General features: G+C 40.7%; 1 protein-coding gene across 4 annotated transcripts in view; it reads right to left on the reverse strand.

Moving 5' to 3' along the window:
• UNC5C (unc-5 netrin receptor C) overlaps positions 1-19,614 on the reverse strand; it is a 244,064-nt gene that overhangs the window by 75,970 nt on the left and 148,480 nt on the right. For all 4 annotated transcript variants that reach the window (XM_059470215.1, XM_059470214.1, XM_059470213.1 and 1 more), the window contains exon 2: positions 12,821-13,042. In XM_059470215.1, coding sequence (XP_059326198.1) covers positions 12,821-13,042 — 222 coding nt within the window. The remainder of the gene's footprint in view (positions 1-12,820; positions 13,043-19,614) is intronic.

Below are 19,614 nucleotides of genomic sequence, written 5' to 3' on the forward strand. Positions count from 1 at the left end.
TATCTACACCTCACTAGGCATCATTCTGCCAAGAGACTGTTTTGATATATTTTGGCTGCCATAACTGTTCAGCATTTGATATTAATACCCAAGACCTGTGAAAATCCTCCTCAGGAATCTGATAGAACAATTTTGGTGAAAGTGCTACACTGGTATGTGTTCGAACCCTCTGGCAGAACAGTAAACAGGAACTATTTAGTCTCAAGGCTAAATTGCACTTACAAAAACTCTAAGAGTGCATGGATACTTTGTTTATTTTCTCTGTAAGTAGTTCCAGGAGTTTCTGTACTTTTGTGCTTTCATTTGCCCAAAAGGTATTTCATTAACTAGTAATCACATATGCCAAAGAACACACTTCTCAAGGAGATGGAACTTTATGACCTACTGGTCTGGAAAAAGACATTGCAGTAATACCTGCATATAGATGGCAGGTATATCGCAGCCACTGCCAATAAGTATGGAAATACAGCCCATTTTCACAAAGGTAACTTGAAACCCTTTATACATTCAATTTTGGAAAGTCAGTTCTCAGACCATCCTCACAAACCTGATATTTTGTGCTGCTGGTTCTCTCCCTGCTTAGACAGGCCCAGGGTCCCCCGAGTGGATGAGACCCCAAATGTCCCTTCCCACTGCTTGGAGGGGACACGGAGGGCAGGGACAGTTTCTGATTGATGTAAAGAGGCTTTGTGGAGCCAGCAGCAGACCAGCTATGGGGTAGGGGCCTTCCTCTGCACACCCATGAAACACCCATGGTGCTACAGACTCAAATTATGTTCCCCATATTCCTCATCTGACTTAGGAAAGCCTAACAAAGCCTAACAAAAAAAACCCCACTTAAAACAGTAGCATAGTTTTGCCTCATGAGAGTGGCCAAGACCATAAGTCAAGGTGGTATGACTGTAAACAGATTTAATAAAAGAGAAGCAGATTGGTTTCTTTTTATGCAGTCTTTTTGTCCTTTTACCTTTAGTGGTAAAATATAAGTGACCAAAGTCAAGAATTATGATCTTTTTGCTCATGGATAGCCTGGAATGACCCATCCAATTTATTTAATTGTTCATCACAGGTGCTATCAACAACCTGTGTCTGTTTGCTTTACTTGGTGAAGTAAATTTTTCACAAAGGTAAAAAAAATTAAAAATCAGTGCTATGCAGGAATTTAAATTTATTTACCCTCTTGCAGAGATGGATTCCTCACAGTCAGAGAGTTATTCCACTAGAATAGATCAGAGTACTTAAGCTATAGATTTTGATGTTTAAAAATTAATAAATAGGCTATGCACAAGAAGAACAGCCTCAAATATTAAAGTTCTTGCTGAGAAAAATGTATTCTATGCACCATAATGGGACTGAGATGATTGCAGAATGGCACACTTTGCCTATAGCTTATTTTCTATATAGAGTACCTGTAATCTTAACAAAAGACAGATAGACAGATAGATATCCAGAGATAGTTTAAAAGAGTAAACAGCTTTTACACCCAGTAATCCTTCACATTGTGACTGCCTACACCTGTATTGTCTCAATACACTGCTTTTACATAAATTGAGGCTGGCTGGCAATATGAAATAGCTGTGTGAAGATCACAAACAATTTTCCACAAATATTAGCTTAAATATTTAAATTAAAAGCTTCCAGCTATTTTTGGTCTCTTCATAACTTTCTCTTTAGGAAACAGATACATTCTGAACTCAAATTAACACAGGTGAAGGCAGCAGTGTAATAAAATCAAGATTGCTCTAAAATCCATGTCAGATTTGCACTGGCTTGCATCCCCTACTTATGTTATGTAATTACTATCTAGTGGTATTGAGTTAAGCTAAAATCCCAGCTCCCCTAATATTTTTTAACTGACTGACACAAAAATTACAAAGGGCTGTCTTGAGAGGGATTTTACATTGAATTCGAATTAAAGAACATGTATTCTGTTTATTTTTTTTTTTTTTTCAGTGAAAACAAGGTGGTTTTGTTCTTTTCCCATTAACAACTGAAGGACCAAGTTGTGTAAGATGCAGGAGAGATTTCAAAACAGAGTTCTTGGATGCTGGTGGAAAACAAACCACATGCCCTGGTCCCTGTCAGCACGGTGGGTTTGTCCCCTTGGTAAGGTGAAATAGCGCCTCTGCTATCTCCTCTCCTGGCTAATCTCAGCAGCTGATTGCTTTACATCACCCTTGAACTACTGCTGTTTCATACCTTGGAACAGCATTGGATTGCTTGTTCTCAGCCTACAAACCATTCAGAGATAAAAGAAAAACACCTCCCCCTTTGTTTCTTAATGAAGGCTATTTTCTGGTTGACAGCAGTTTTTGCAAATATGTACAAATTGCTTCGAAATTCATTGCTCTCTTCCACATACAACAATACGTGCCTACAGTTGCCACATTTTTTCCTTTTTCCTGGAACAAAAGCATTAAGCTCCAGTGTAGCAAGACTCCAAAGAAAACCTCCCTATAAATATATATTTACATTTAACAATAAGCATCATAATTTCTGAACTCACAGAGGCTGAAGTCTAAGAGCAGAAATAATTGTGAATTGAAGCATCATGACCCAAAAGTTATCCTGACACTAAGAAACCCCAGGTGGCAATCCCCAAACAATTCCTTGCCTGGCTGGTGCTGCTTACAGGGGTAGGAAAGAACACAGGATGGCCACAGAGAAAAGCAGGAGTATGAGCTCTGAGCAGCTCCAGCTCTTGGGTCATAGCCCAATCTTCCCTTCTTCTTGATTGAGGAACATGCAGCTGAGAAAAGGTGTTGGTTTAGTTTTCTTCATGGGCCAGGAAAAAAAAACATGCCAATGGTTCATGTTTTACTTAAAGTAGCAGTTGAGACTTCACAAAGAAGATCTGTGCACTTTTCATTTCTGGTTCAGAGGATTTACATGCTCTTTTTAATGATCTGGGCCTTCAGCAGTGGGTAATGCTTCCCAGTCCCCAGCTTAGTGCTCATGCAAAATTGAAGCACTTTTGAGGCGGTTTAGAGCCTACAGATGAATCTCAATGTGCAGGCACAAAGAAATAATGATTTAGCACTTCACAAGATGAAGCAGAGGAAATTATGAAAAAACAACAACAACAAAAAAGAAATCTATTGAACTTCAAACATCTGGGAAGCCAAATGAGAACATCTGAATTTTGAACAGCATATTTACATTCCCTTGCATAGTGAAGGGGGGGGGGCAGGAAAATGAACAATCAATGGGTTTGTGTGTAAATTTATATATAAAAATAGAGATCAAGTTGTTTATTTTACTGACTGACCAACTTGAACATGTTACAGATATAAAATATGTATCTGCACATGTATGTATGTGCCACACCCACTCTGCAGGGTTTTGAGAGGCAGAGACAACATGAAAATGCCTTATTTCTGTGAACTTGATGTGATGACACAGTTCAGTGGCTGGTGCAGCTATTGTGGGAGCAAGGACAGTCTCAATGTGACACAAGGGGTCACTCGGGAGCCTCCTCAGTTGTTGTTTTCCTATTTTTTTATTCTGCAATGTACAGGAACAGCAGGTTGGGGAAGAAGTTTAAGACCCCCATCATTTTTTGCCATTGTTCTGCATGCTGGGGATGGCATTTCACAGCTGACCTGGGTATCTTGGAAAAAAAAAAAAAAAAAGAAAACTAAAAAGAAAAGAAGAAAAAGGCTAGCAGCTGCTTTCAAAGCAGCTTTGTCCACTGTGCTGTCAAGTGAAGCGACTTTCTCCAGACAGAGATGAAGCTCTGGGAATTTACAGTCTGCTCCCCCACCCAGCATGTTTTCAGAGTTGTGCCAGGGCAGCAGTCAAAACACCAGCTCCTGAACACCAGGAGGTTTTTCTTAGTTTGTACTGAACAAAGGAATGATGGCAGGAAGGCATGCAAAAAGGCAGCCTGGTGGTCACAGAAGTCCTTTGGTGGGTACAGCTGGGTACAGCACAGTTCATGATACTCGCCAGCTACAGGGGGCACCAGGGATGCAAGCAAGTTCCTCTGCAGATCTGTGTGACTTTGACATGAAAAAAAGACCTTTTAAATTATGTAAGCAAATGCCGTCAAAGTATCCCTGTAGGTCTAAATGCCTCCTTTTACTCTTTTTTTTTCTAGGTACCCCACCACTCTGAGATCCAATATTGGTTTCCACCTTAGTTGAAAACCAAAAGCACTCAACCTAATTCCCCAAAGCAAACCTGATCTACTTCCAGGCACTGCTGTTCCTCAGGGATGGCAGTCCTTACTCCTCCTCAGAGGAGGGCACAGCAACCAACCCAGGTGCAGCATCAGCACTCATTAGAAAAACATAATTATACAGGTCACTGGGAACCCAAAAACTGCATTCAGCCAACCAAGATCCTCTCTGAATCAAAACCTGGGAGCAAAAAATAGAAGAGGCTGCAAGGGCCTAAAGATTTGTACTCAGGGAATAGAAGACACAGAAGTGTCTGACAAAAGATTCACTTTCTAGTATTACAATCAAAGTACGAAGGGGATGAGAAGTTATGAGGAATTGTGAAAGGCATTCCAACAAAACCTGAGAAAGAACTGTACGTAACCTTGCAGGTGAATGGCAGCTCTGCTGGTCCTTACCACATCATGCTGCTCATTTATGTACAAATTGGGAATGTAAGGGAATGACAAAATGAATACAGGCAGTGAACCTGTAAAGGCAGCACAAAATTAGATCCTGTGTGGGTCAGAGCTGTGTGTGACAGGCACCTCTCCTTCCCTTCATAACATTAGCGATGATTTGGCACCCTACCTGCAGAGCAAAAAAGCCTCACTAAATCTGATCTATGTGCAGAGCTTTGCTCCATACAAATGCTTTTTTTTTCCAAAAAAAAAAAAAACAAAAACCACCTAACCCAAAAAGCCCCATTATTAAAAAAGTTTAAAAAGGAAAGGATTTCTCCAATGTAGTTTTAAGGAATAGGAATTTTTCAGCTGATGATTTCTCTGCCTAATGAGCTGATAGAGGAAAGCATAGAAGATACCACTCAGGTAACAGAGACACAAGCTCAGATAGACATCAAGGGAGTCTGCAAAACACTTAAATGTTTAGCACAGTCATTAAGACCCCAATGTCTCTAAAGAGTGTTAGACTACAGCCAGATCACCTGGCTGCATCAGACTATAACTTGTTTGCATAGAAGTAAAAGTCAGGTGTAATTATGACTTTCCATTTCCGGAGTATTTCCAGGTATTTTTGTGAAGGAACTACAGCTCGACTAGTCCTATTAATTCTCATATTTAATTAACTGAAAAAACTACACTTATAGGATGCAAGTGTTCCTGTTCCATCTGCTACTGACTGCAGCACTTCAGCTTGGCAGTACACAAAACCTTGGCTTTGCTCCTCTTTTCCACCATGCTCTCCTTTTCTGCCTCTACTGTATCTAAGAAACAGCTGTTTTCCATTTAGGCCCGTGGGTGCAGGATGGAGACTGGGCTTTGGGACTCACTTCAAAATCAAGAACACATTAATGAGCCTTTTAGGCATCAGACCACCCTCACCACAGGGCTCCAGATCCCACACAAAGGGCTCAAAAAGAGCTGGAGGACAGGGATGGAAATAGGAAGAACTGCTGTGCAAAGTTGTGGCTATCTGAAGCTGTGGTGGGTGGACTGATGTCAGAAGATGTCTCTTGGGGAATTAATGGGATTATAAGTGTGTAACAGAGGGTTTAATGAAGGAAGAACTTGGAAGAGAGAAGATGTAGGATGGAAATATTAAGGGGGTGTCCTCAAATGCTTCAAATGAATGCAAGAGACATCCATATTCCTCTTCTAATTATTTTAAATAACTTTATTTCCTGTCTCAGATTTGTTTTTCTAGAAGCCCACAGGAAACCTCCAGGACAATTAGGCAACAGCTGCACATAGGAAGTTAATGCTGCAATAAGAAATAAATATCCTAAAGCTTTTATCTTTTGGTCCCAAAGCACTTTGCAGAGATAAATCACAGAGACACTGAGTGATTTGCACAGATACATGGTGAATATACAGAAAATCTGGAATGGGCAAATGACCCTTCCCATGGGCACATCATTACTCAGAGGAGGAGCATGAGAAGGATTAACTTGCAGGAGGAGTAGCTCCCCCTGGGCCCCTGTTAGCATGCCTGAGTACCCTGAAGGACAGAGCAAGGCTGGGAGAACCTGCCCCAGTCAGCTCAGCAACAGGAGGGCAGAGGGGTTGTGATGTTCACTGCTGCAGCCTGCAAAGGGGGCTGGGCACACACCCCCACAGGGAAAAAGCTGCTGCAAAGGAAAGCAGTAGCAGAAGGACAGGCAGGTCCCAATGGCAATGAACACAAATAAAAGATGTCTTGGTGTAAGAGCTGGAGCAGCCTTCCACAAAGGCTTAGAGGGACAAAGCCCCCACATACAAAAGTTTGATTAAATAAGAAATTATCGGTATGTTAATGCACATACTGTAAGTGAATCCTATACTCAGCTGAGTTTAACTCAAAAATCCTCAAGTCTTTTACAGGCCTCTAAACAAAAAAATAATCTCCCTGGGCTTAGGGGGGATCTTGTTATTGCCCATGAGATTTGCTGCCAGAAGCAAATATCTGGTCCAGTGGTCTTATTCTGTTTACAAAAGTTTATTTCCCTTCTTCAGGTATGTCCTAACCTTAGCAATTTCTTCACTCACTTCAACACAAAGCCCTGCAATTTTGAATGTGTATCCTAGAAAGTGGTGGCTCTCTGCCTCTCTGTGTGTTTCTTCAGAAGCTTCCAAAATAGCTATTTTTTTCTACCCAAATATACTAATTGCTCAAGATAAAAGTGCAAACTTTGTCTGCTTGAAAACACTGTCTGCAGCAGCTTTTTTGTTGGGTATTCCCTTGATGTGGGGGAGAGGAAAACACGTTCCCAGCAGCTGATTTTGAAGATGCAACCTTTAAGAAGAGAAAGCTTCTCTTGCAGCACTGATGGGCACAGGGCTCCTCTACCCCAGGAGAGCTGCCTGTCAGGCCACAGGGAGTGACAGGCAGAAAGAAGATGGCCCAAGTGACAGCAAAAAATATCTGCAATTAAATTTCAAGTAGGAAAAAACCCCATGGGTTTCTTGATGTGTTTTATGGAAGTAAAGAGCCTGCATTTCCCCAGAGAGTTCCAGATCTTTGGAGAAACTGAGTTATGTGTTTCTTTGTGCACCACCTGCAGCCTTTCAGACCATACATACATAAGCATGTTTCACTTGCAGCAACTTTCCTGAGAGGGAACAGACTTCAAATTATGAAAGAAAACAGACTGTAGTATCAGTTCTAACCCACATCTCAAAACTATTAACAGGAGTATTTGGGAAGAGATACTCTGACACATTTTTAAATTTCCTTGAAATGAACTGGATTAGAACACAGTATTGAAGGAGCTAAAAATTTGCAATATGTTTTTGAGAAATAATTATTTCATATATGGATGCTTGATGTCTGTAATGGATTTGATCCAATGATAAACTGAAAACAAAATGACTTCTGACAATGGTGGAATGAAAACAATCCTTATTTATGATGTGTGCCTACCCTTACTAACATAACCCCAAGGTATTCTACCCCAGAGAATCAAAATATTGCAGGCTAAGTCTAACTGCAGCATTCAGCATCACTTGCTATATATTTAGTGAAGTGAATAGGGACACTGGCCACATTTGCTCAGAAAAATAGCTTTTTCCTTATCCTTCGGATTCTTCAGAAATAGTACAGAAAATTAGGAGGCTACAGCATGTCAAGATGCAAAAAGAGATTAAGCAAAAAAGATGTGCAGAGAAAGAAAATAGCTGTAAGGAAAGGAAGATCTAGAGGTAAAAGAAATTAGTAAAATATCCCTCTACACCTCTCCCTGAGCTCTGCTTACCTGGGGATTGGGGGCACTGGAATTTTGTATTTGGGCTGCCAAATTAAGTTCTCCAACACTTTTATTCAAATACATGCAATACTAAGAAATAATGGCTTTTCTGTTTTATAAAAAATACTAAGATAAATGAATGTAACTTCTCAAAATGAGAGGCTGTATGATGACCTTTGCTGTATAATCAGAAGGCCCAGCCTAAACAATGACTTTTGCCATTAGCACAATGTAGCCTTCTAATATGTGGTGTGACAAACACCAAAATAAATGACTTTCGTGAGATGTACACACAGAGAGGAAGATGAAGCAACAGAGCATTTTGTGCTGGAAGTGATTTTTCTGCCTCTTTACATGGTGCCAAAAGAGCACAGTGACTGTGAAGGCTTCCCCACTGCTCTCTTGGCTGCAGGATCTTGTAAGAGCTGTTTTAAAGGCAAAAGGGCAGATGTCAATCCTTGATCTTTCTGTTGAGAGGGTGATCTATTAAAGGCTTGGTTAGCTGGGTATCTACTTCCTCAACAGGCTGCCAAACCCATGGCTTAAGTTAACAAACTCCTATTTGCCAGATCAATGCTGACCCTATGTCAAAAGCTTGGTCTCCTTTCATTGGATCTGCAAGTCATCCAAAAATACTTTACTAATTGGGAAAGGTAATGGTGGGAGGTAAGCATTGGAATTTCAGTGGTGGCTATGTAAAGAAACTGAAAAAAAAAGAAGTCAGCTTTCTCTCTGAAAAGAAGTGCATACTTGTCCACTCCAAGTGCAGTTTGATAAACTCTCTTAATCAGACAAAAGGAGGGGGTCATCAGCAAAGTCCCCAAGAAATCCTCTCCCTCTGCATCCCAGGAAAAGAAAACAGACAGTGTAGGCAAACAATAATGCTGGGTGAATTGCCCAATATGTCTATTTAATTAGCACTTAAAGCATCACAAATATTTTCTCCTTGCTTGAAGGAGAGAGAAGAACATGTCCCTGGCATTGCAGAGGGCAAGAGAGGGTTTATAGACCATTTCACCTTAATAGTCACAGAGAAAATGTTCCAATGCATATCCAAACTGGAAAGACAAATAAAAGCCCCAGATTTTTTTCTGCTTTTCTCTTGTGCATCACTGGGATGTGAGGTTTGATAGAGCAGCATTTTATCCCTCTGGACAAATGAAAGAGGTGCAAGATACTGATTTTCTATATGTTCACAATTCTCTCACCACTGCAGAACTGGTCTGTGTGTCTTGGAAAATATTTCTCTATAAAAGCACACATGCAAAATAAAAATCACAGCATCACAGAATAGTGTGGGTTCGAAGGGAGCTTTTAGGTCATTTACTCAATTGCCCTACAATGAGCAGGGACATCTTCAACTAAATCAGGTTGCTCAGAGCCCCATCCAGCCCAGCCATGAATGTTTCTGGGGAAGAGGCATCCATCACCTCTCTGAACAACCTGATTCAGTGTTTTTCCATCCTCATAGCAAAAAAATATTTTCCAGAGTCATTTTCAGAGGTACAGTAATTTGTAAAATGTGCACAAACTGCTCTAACAATTATCGATGCTATTGAACTTCCTGCCCTGTAACAATGGAATTTTCTTGCCCCCAAAAGCATCAGTTCTACAGGGCTCCTTTTATTTTTTTTGCTGTTATCTTTTATGACAGTCAGCCATAAAATCAAATGTGTTCCCTCAAAAGAACTCTCATCTCTGTTTTTTAAAACCAGTGTTCTTTTTTCTTTTCTGCATTAATGGGCAAATATTCCAGAAACATAAAGGCGTAAAAAAGACAATGCCCTGCCCTGTATTTCATATACATAGGAAATGAAAGAGTCAAAGATGTACACTAGACACTTCCAGAGCACCCATTTGACTTCTTTATGAAAATGCTCAGCTTTTTCCATAAAGAAGAAAAATTCCAGTGATTCTGAGGATTTAAAAACAGAATGTAATGATCTTCTGTGTAAAGCCTCGGGTTTCTCAGACTCAATCAGTATAAAATATTTTGCAAGGCTCTCTCTTCAGGCTAATTTAATTAAATAAAGTGGTACTAGAACACCCTGCCACTATTATGGTTCTCATCCTGTCCAACCAGAAGGCAACAACTCCCACAGAGTTCCCAAGCATGTTCTTTGCAGCAATGTTTTACCCACTGTTTAAAAAAACCCACAGTGCAAAGTATGTATAACTATTACTCTCATTTTGTACCTTCTCTCCTTCACAAAGAAAAAGAAAATACAGAAAAAATTATATGATTATTAATTTTCCTCTCTTAAAAATTAATACATATAACATTTCTGTCTAGCAGGTCTCTTCAAGGAGAGCTTGGCTACACTCTAATTCCATCTCGTGTGCCATTGCTACTGCTGTGCTGTTTTCTCTGGTCTTCTCAATGACACAAACAAATTTGCCTTATAACAAGAGTTAATCATCTCTACATAGATTTCATTCCTGGGCACAGGTTCAAAGTCCATGAACACATAATCTTTTGCAAATCAAAACCTTTTTCTCTCTTTCATGCATCATTTACAATCCCAAGGTGATGTACTGCTAGCATCACACCTGCATTTTAGTTCACTTTCTTCCTGATTACTCATCCTTTAGAAAAGAAAGCACAAGTGACCTTTACTCTTTTCCTCTCATATTTTATTGTCAGTTTGCCTTATTTTTCTTTGCTTTGCTTGTCTGCCTAAAGAATTGAAAGCCTGGTTCAAACCCAGTGGGAGAATATCTTCTTCCTTAGGAGGAGTAAAATACCAGGAAAGAAGGAAGCCCACAGTTTTCAGTTGCTGGGATTACATGACTGACCCTGCAGAAACACTGTGTAAGTGAGATGCTTTAGAGCCCCAGGTCACCCATGAGAAGTCTAGACCTAATCTGGTTTGTGGACAATTTCTGCTGCCTCTCTAACCACAAGTCAGGAGGCAGCATCAGCAGCATCTAGGTTTGGACCTAGAGGGATCCTCACATCACCCTCTGGGCAGCTCAGTCATTACTTCTATGCCCTAGGTTACAACTGCACTAGATAGTCAAAAACAGCAAAAGAAACCAAAATAGTCTCAAAAGTGATAGAGTCCAAGGGCTTTGCCAGCCTGACTGGTGCAAGCTGCCAAGCTGATATCTCCTTCTTCGAGTGCAAGAATGAATCCTCACCGTCTCCTGCAATTTTTTTCTGCAGCTTAATCTGCAGTGAACATTGCTTCCATTGCTTTAAAGAAAATACTATTTTACCACAACCTGAGTTAAATTCTTTACCCATTTCTATACCACTTATGTACTACAAGCCCTAGATTCCAAATCTGCCTACAGGAAGGTGCACAAACACTGCAGCTGTGACATGCATTAACCAATATTCTGACAACAACCAGGCTGACTGACTAATTTGGATTTTGATGACAGTTTCATTTTAAAAAACTGTTAGTGTGACTAAGTTTGTGGCTCTTGTGCTAATAATCTGACGTGCACAGCTTCTGACACCCTCTTCTCCCCACTGAACTCCAGTAGATTATATTAATCTTAAATTGATAATGGCTCTCATTTGCATAAAATTGCTGTTGTTTATCATGTAAAATATTTGTCCTCTGAAATATTTTGATGCTTCTCTTTTAAAGATTTGCCTTTTACACTTGTAGAATTCAATTTCCTTTATAGCACTGCCAAGTTTTCCCACAATGGGATTTTTGAGAAAAAAAGAATGAATATTTCACCTGTAGTGACAAACATTCATGTTTCTAAATGGTGATGTTCATGAAAACTTAAAAAATTAACAGAGTCATAGCTATCCTTCTGTTTGCCCATCTTCAGTCCCTTGGGCTCCCATGGAGTAAAAAAAAAAACACCCTGAAGATGTATTAAGCAACATGATTTCCTTTTTTTTAATGTGTTTCTCCTGCAGTCAACTTGTGGAAAAGTCAATTTTTACAAATGAATACACAGGCCTCAAGTCTAATACAGACTTTTTTTTTTACAGCCTTTCTTCCTACACCAACCTTCCATTTTTCAAGCGAGAGTACCAAGAAAAGCTTATGCTTTTGATCTCTGTGCAAATAAATGAGCTGAAACAAATAAAACCTGGTTCACAAGAGACTTCCAAGACATCTGGTGGAGTTATTTTTCTAAGTAATTAGACCAAGTGGTGGTGCAATTCCCAAATGGAAAGTACCTTCTCGCTTGGTATCCAGTTATTTCTCAGGGCCATCAAAACAGCAGTAAGTCCTGCTTCTCTCCTTGCCTGTGTCTCAGACTCTATTGATTACCAGTCTTCCCAAACATTGCTTTATTACTCAAGTTTTTAACCCTTCCCCCCAACCTTTTTTTTTTTTTTTGTGCTATGAGGATCCTGTTCTACTTCCATGAATGTCAGTGGGATTTCTGGTATTGACTGAGGAAGGATGCTAAGATACTGTAGTTCTCCTTCTTACAGGCTCTACAGAGCAGGCAGAGCAGTGCAATGAATAACAGCAAGGTGCTTGCTCTGGATCAATAGTGCTCTAAAGTGTGCCCAGGTGTGCTTTCTCCTTCTTTCTTGCTGAAAACTGATTAAATTTCTCCTTTTTTTCTCATATCTCCCCAATAAAACATCATTCTAGTAACAACCCAATTGCTCCTTGACACTTTGGGGAGAATGTGGTTCTCAGTCTGTGACAACATCACAGGGCAACCACTGTGAATTTGTGACACCAGGGAAGCGAACTGGGAGTAGACCTGTCTGAAGAAAGGAATTCCATTTTGTTTGTGCATGGTTCTCCTGGTTTTCCTGTTTCAGATTTGGTCAGGGTGCTCTACACACGCCTGTTTCAGTAGCTGACTTGGATGCAGGCACCACCCCTGTGCTATGACAGGAACGTTTTGTAATGCCAGATATGGAATTGCCAGCTGTAACAGGAGTAAAGAAAAGCAGCTGCCACATGAAACAGCTGCTAGATTACAACAGTGGGCTTGATATTAATGGTGTTCATTCTCATCCCTCCACAACATAACACAAACTCACCAGAGGTTTCATCTACTCTCTCGTCCACCACATGGTCCTTCTGATGAACCCACTCGCTGTTGCACTTAAAATAGATTTGTGTGGCTGGGCTTGCTTTGCAGTACAGATTCACAGGCTTGTTCTTCACAATGTAAGCCTCTTCAGGTTCAATGAGGAAGTGAGGCAATGGCTCTGGAGGATCAGATGGAAAAGTTTCTGGAAGCTCATGAAAAAAGTCATCATCTGTAAAGAAAAAAAGGAAAGAATCAAAATTCAGCTGGCAGATATTTGCAAAAACTTCATGAAAATTATAAAAGTGCATAGTTTTTGAATAAAATGTTATCTTAGGAGCATTCCTAAACTGAGGCTTAGATGCATTGCTGTTTTCAGACTGTAAGAAACTGTTCTTTACATCCTGAGCATTCTTTCTCTCTATGATGCGACAGGGTTGTACACATTCACAGTCTGGGATCAGTCCTTTGTTACCATCATTGGCAATACCAGCAATAAAGCTTTGTGTTAGTGCTTGGTAGAGTTGCCTGCAAAACCATAAAGAGAAATAATAGAAACTTTCAGAGGCTTCAAGGCCACATTTACAATAGTGACTTATCACACTGCATAATCAGGTGCATGCAATAGCTACCGCCAGCTGAGGCTGGTCTAAATAGGAAACAGCATCTTTTGTTTCAGGTGAGCAATTTGAAATCTGCTGAGGGCAAAAGTGTAAATGCAAGTCCAGTCTGCACCTCTTTGTTCATACTCTGACTCTCCTGCTAAGACTACTAATGAAGGTGCCAAGCTGTGCTTTATTTACTCTGTCAGTAGAACCTTGCTCTGTGCAGTCCTTGCTATGGAGAGGACATGGGAGCTGGGGCATGGGACAGGGAACCTGTGAAACGGTGACATTTTGGGCAAACATGGACACATGTTATTGACATAAGGAACCTCAGCACCTCTCTGGTGATGCTAGTAAAGAATTAAATCAATTAAAGTAGTCTGGAGAAGTAGGAAAAGAATCCATTGCATGGAGGCAAGACTGAAAACACCAAACGTGCATACTTCCCTTTCTCCCTCCCTCTTCACAAATCCCCTTTTACAACCCCTCTGCCCCTTTGTGCATAGGAAGTCTTCCACATCAGAAGGCACCAAATTCAGCAGAGAATGATCCTCTCCCCATCTTCCTCCCCACCTGCCATCAGAGCACAGGAACATCCAAGAGGCTCTGAGCAGCAAAATGGTGGGGGCACCAACTCCTGACAGACCCACCAGCAGCGGTGAGCTGGCAGCTCTGAAGGCCTCACTCAATCTCTCCTTTCTGCCTCTGGCACAGTTATCATTACACCTCCTGACAGATGCTGATGCTGATCAATAAAACTCCACGGAACACCCAGCTGAAAATGCTGGCTGGCTGTCTCCTCCCTGCCACTCTTCATGAAGATGAAATGTCAGATGGTTCCCTCCCCAAACCTGAGACCTCCCTGTGCAGGCCCTGCCCAGAATTACAAGGGGCATGACTCTCCTTCCAGGTACTGCTTTTCAGAAAGACAAGAAGGAACAGGGACATATAAGGACAGAGGGAAAGAAGGTAACATGGTACCCGTCCCATGCAGCTGTATGAAGGTAAACTGCATGCCTTTATCAATTATGGGAATACCTAACAGAGCAAACTACTTTGTGAACCTCCTACACTGTTTATGAAGAGAACATATGTTCACCATTTTTTCTTTTTTTTATTTCCCGCTGCCCTTCATACTAATTTAAAAATACTCCTGTCCTTCTTGGTGTCTCATTTTATAAGGAATATTAGGCCTGACTCACTACTGCATCACTCCCTGAGTTAATAGAAGTGAACTGGTTCAAAGATAGAAAAAAGGGCCAATAAATAAGGCCTGACATTCTTCTAGCACAGAGAAAATCTGTGACACACTATAACACTTCCATTTCCATCTCCAATTAATCATTTCCAGATACTCAAATTAAATTTAATTTTTTATCACTTTCCCATGCTTCCTTTATTTCTGCAGTTTCCTTTTCTCTCTGACCACACCAGCCTCCTTCCTCTGCAATCCTATTTCCTCTCCTCATTAGGGATTTCTTCCTTGCTCCATTTTACTCCCTGTTTTTTTTCCAAAAAGAAAGACGAGTTACAGTAAGCTGATGGGAGTCCTCATTTGGTTTCATGACAATGAAACATGTCTGAACTGAATCAAGAGGCTTTTTGGCATTTCTCATCCCCTTCCATGCACACCTCCCCTCTTCCCCTCTCCCACATGCTGCTCCATAGACATCCATGACACAGAAACATTAGAGATGAATCATTTCCCCTGAATTGCCACAGGACGTATCTTTTTCTTCTGGTCATTTAATTGCAAATCAGCAAGCAGACAGATGGAAACTAACAAAGCACACATATGTTTTATAATTAAACAAGTATTGCTTCACTAATTTCTGGTGACTGGAAGAACAAATGTATTTATTTTCACCACTAAATTTCTGCGCGTTATCAAAGGCAATAATTACAATGCCTGACCAATTAACTGCACCTTATCAAAGATAACTAGAAAGTCTAAAAGGAGGGATCAGCAAGCTGCAAAAAAGAAAAAACAAAAGGATTTTTTCAAAATAATTTTTTGATCAGCCTGGAAAATGTGTTGGGTTTTGGCTTTTCCTCCTGAAGGTAACTGCTTATAAAGTTTAGGTATTATTTGTATGTATTCAAAATACTGTTCAGTACATTATGATCTAGTCCCATATTTTGATTGTGGTGATAGCTGCTTGTCTCCACCAACCTGGCATCCCAGAGTTAGATACAACAAGCCTGTTTTCTTACTGCCTTCTTGCTGTGATTCCTCCTTACTCCTCTTGAACAACAATAAAGCTCAGCTTTATTTTTTCACACTCTCATATTTCTATCAAGAGGCATCTGAACCACTCTTAAATGTTAGGGATATAGATGGAAACCATTCACAAACTGTCACACAAATAGTGCTCAATGGCTGCCTTGTCCCTGGAAACTGGCATTTAAAACCATCACTTTCAGAAAGAATTTAAGATAGTAGCTAAGAAAGATTTTTTTTCTTTTTAAACTTGAGAATGCTCATTCAATCCCTGCCCTCATACTGCTGCTGTTAATAGCAACAATGGTGGTTTTTTTATAGAGCAGTTTCTCAAGAGGAACATACAGAATATCACCATGACTGCCTTTGGCAGAAAAAGCAGCAATCTCACAGTAAAGCTAGTCCACCTCCATTAGCACTGAAGGACCCTTGGTCCTACTTTTCACTGCTGAAAGGCAACAGGTGGCCCAATCCACCTGTGTGAACCGCTGTGGGAAGTCACTTGGTGTTTCCTGCATCCCCCAAAGAGATGGGGTTGGGTGCTGCAGGGAGGCAAAGCACCCCTCCCCTCTCACCCAGCTGAAGTGGCAGGATGGTGCTTTACAGGTAGAGAGGATGTGCAGCCCCAGTTCCCCTGTGCCAGGCAGTGACATTTGCTTCTCAGGATGAGAATCTTTTGAGGAAGAAGAACCTTAAATCCCCTCACAATGGCTTGCACATCACACCAGGCACAGCTGTGTCAGAGCTTAGGACAGTCAGTCAATTGAGCTGCTGATCTGGGACAGGGTTTTGAACCATGCACCTTAACACACACCTTGGAGCCAAGTCATGCATTCCATTTTTTGAATTACAGCCATATGCTGTTGTGCTTTCACTGTAATGCTTGCAGCAACATGCAAGCATAATTTTAATGTTAGTGTAATTATATAGCAAAATATTCCTAAAAATCCAACAGAAAATGCCAATATAGGACATTTGACTGTGTTGGGATTTTTTGCAGTTCTCTAGAGAATAATACCTGGTAGCACCAGAGCAATCTAATGAATCTGTGTTTTCATGATGACACAGCTTCTAACAACCAAATAAACACTTCCATCAGTTTCTCCTGACCAGCTCTACTTAAACACAGGTCATTCCTGACAGTCAAACTGACTTAGATTTTTTCGGGGATGATTTTGTTATCACCATGTGGCCTGTTGAGCCAATGTCTATAATTTGGATAGGGATTGTCTCTCATGGTGTGCTCCATTGCTGCATGAGGGGATATATCTTGCCTGAGACTTTGATCTACATCTTCCTGATGGTTATTGCCGGTTATTTAAAATGCTCATCTCCCAATGGTGCAGCAAAGCAGCAAACTTTGTACCTCTCTTATTAAACTCTCCTAAGTAGCTTGACATTTTTTTTCTTTTGTCTGGAGAAAAAAAGCTAATTAAACCATTTGGGAGTGATCTGGAACTGCAGATACAAACAAACACTAAAAATTCACATACTTGATTTCCAATCATTATGCCAATGTCATGTGCAGCAAGTTCCCCTCATGACTTTGATCAAACACAAACACAAGACACACATTGTTCTCCCCTGTTGTAACAAATCCCCTTCTGTGCTCAGTAACTTTGAGCTGCAAGTTTACTTCTGCAGTATGTCACATTCATCTTTATTTTCACATAATAAAGTGTACAGCCCATCTGTTGTTATTGACTGATTTATATTAGCAAGACAAAAGACCTGATTAATGGTACTGCTAAACTGGTTCCAGTCATGCAATTCATTCATATTAAGAAAATAAATTTTTAAAAGCCACTTTAATCTATAAACTTAACTTGAAATTTTTATTTTAGTTGCTTGCCCAAATTTGGATACACTTTTATTTGCCTTCTGTAGTATCTGACAACTACCTTTTTTAAAAGCAAAGTCAAAGGCAAATCTATAGGAAAAGGGGAAATGCCACTGAAATCAGCATTGATGCAATCTGGCATGGGCTGTCACATGTAGAAATTTTAGCTTAATTTTAGTTCAGCTTTCTTTTAAGGTAAAACAAATCTTTGCCTAAGTTAGGAACCTTTTGATGTTTGGAAAGGTCTTCACTCTTTTCATGCATTTGCCTGCAAAACTGTACATATTATAGCTCTTCATGCATAACATGTGAAAAGAGAGATTTAATGGTATATTTCGCCTTTTATGGATTAGTATCCCTGCTCTAATCTGTGGCAGGAAAATATTGTGCTCCATACACCAATCTATTCATCTCTAGATCACTAGTTTTATTGCTATATACCAAGCTTTAATTCTCATCAGCCCAGCATATAACTCAGTATATATCTGAACTGCGAGACTTGAACTATTATTGCTTAGATGATAATATATTGGACCATTATCTCTTCATGCGAGACCTGAAGCAAATTCTTCTCAAATGGAATTTACTTCAGAATGATTCAAGAGCAATTTAAAATGAATGGCTGCAAAGTTAATTCTATTTGCATTTGGATGCCCATCACTCGGCAAGACCATTCCCTGAGCATTGCAAGAAAGGCAGCTGGAGTTTACTGTATGGATGGGATTTCTGTTCAGGTTTTAATGTTATGATTAAAAAGCTTTCTAGAGCAACAAGTACTGTTTACTGTGAAATTAACAGCAGGTGCTAGCTCAGCCAGACAGCTTATCAGGATGGAGGCAAGGGTTTGGATTACAGTGCACACCCTTTCAGGAAAGGAAAATTGCTCGGCTGGAAGTCCTTTAGTCGCAGGGTTTTCTATCCTCCTAGGAAGGGCATGCAGTGCCACCAAATGGGAAGCAAAAAATACTGTATGCCATAGAGCCTGTCTTCACCTTAGAGGCCCATAACACCACAGAGCTATGAATCCAACATTAGTCCAAGCTGAATAAAACTTGGGAGGAAACAGGACTTATTTCTAAGAATCACTAATGAACAGTTTCCATTTTAAAAGGCCCTCTCAACCCTGCGTCAGCCTTGGAGACCACACAGGGACAGAGAATGGGCACAGCAAAGTGCAGCCTGTGCCTTGATAGAGAAAGCACATTTTCCTGCCTTGACCTGGGGAGAAGGAGAGTGGCTTTCTCAGCACTTACCCTCTGTCAGCCCTACCTCTGGCTGATTGCAAGGTGAGCATGCAATAAAGCAATCACTCCTTATTCTTCAGCACCTCAGAAGGGGAAGGTATCCTCAAAAAGCCCAGAAAGTCTGCATTTTTGCAACAGCAAAATATTTGGCCAACCTTGGAGGCTGGCATCTGCTTGGTTGTAGCTGAATTCACTGGCAGGCCTTTATGTGCCTGAAGATGAGGCTTGGTTTTGTGGCAGCCCACAAACCAGATCCTTGCTGAACTTTGCTGGACCCTCCTGGGAGAAAGGTCAAGGGAATTTCTGACTCAGATTTACAGAGCACCCACAAAATTAAATGCTCTTTTCATCAGGGAAGGCAGAGTGCAGGCACAGTCTGGGAAAAGTGACAGAGAAATCGATAGGGCATGCAATGTTCATCTTTTTTTGGGTGACTTCAGTCCAGAAACAGAATAAACAAAGACCATGTAGAGGAATGAACTTTCCCTGCACCTGCAGCAGCTCAGTGAAGACTCTCCTAGCACATCTCATCTTAACAACACATCCCCAGGAGATCAAACCCAAGCTTTGCTTGTACTTAACAAAGAACATATGCACTGACCGGCTACATATCCGTCAGAAGGTTGCTGGGCAAAAGTCTCCCTCTCAAACACAGGAACATCAAAGAAAAGCCAAACACATCCTTTCCTGTCCTTCTGTACTCCTAGGCAAAAAAAAAGAACTTTCACAGCAGCACAGGAATCAATACTTAATCCATGGTGAGCCAAAGGCACAACCTGAAGCCCTTCAAAAAACCCAGACAATGGGCATCTCAGACACTGGAAATTCTGGATTATTGGCTCAACTAAAGAGCACAGGAAGGAGGTTTCTGATATTTGGACTCAGTCTGACTAT

The sequence above is a fragment of the Ammospiza nelsoni genome, chromosome 4, assembly GCF_027579445.1.
Source record: "Ammospiza nelsoni isolate bAmmNel1 chromosome 4, bAmmNel1.pri, whole genome shotgun sequence".
Taxonomy (NCBI): Eukaryota; Metazoa; Chordata; class Aves; order Passeriformes; family Passerellidae; genus Ammospiza; species Ammospiza nelsoni.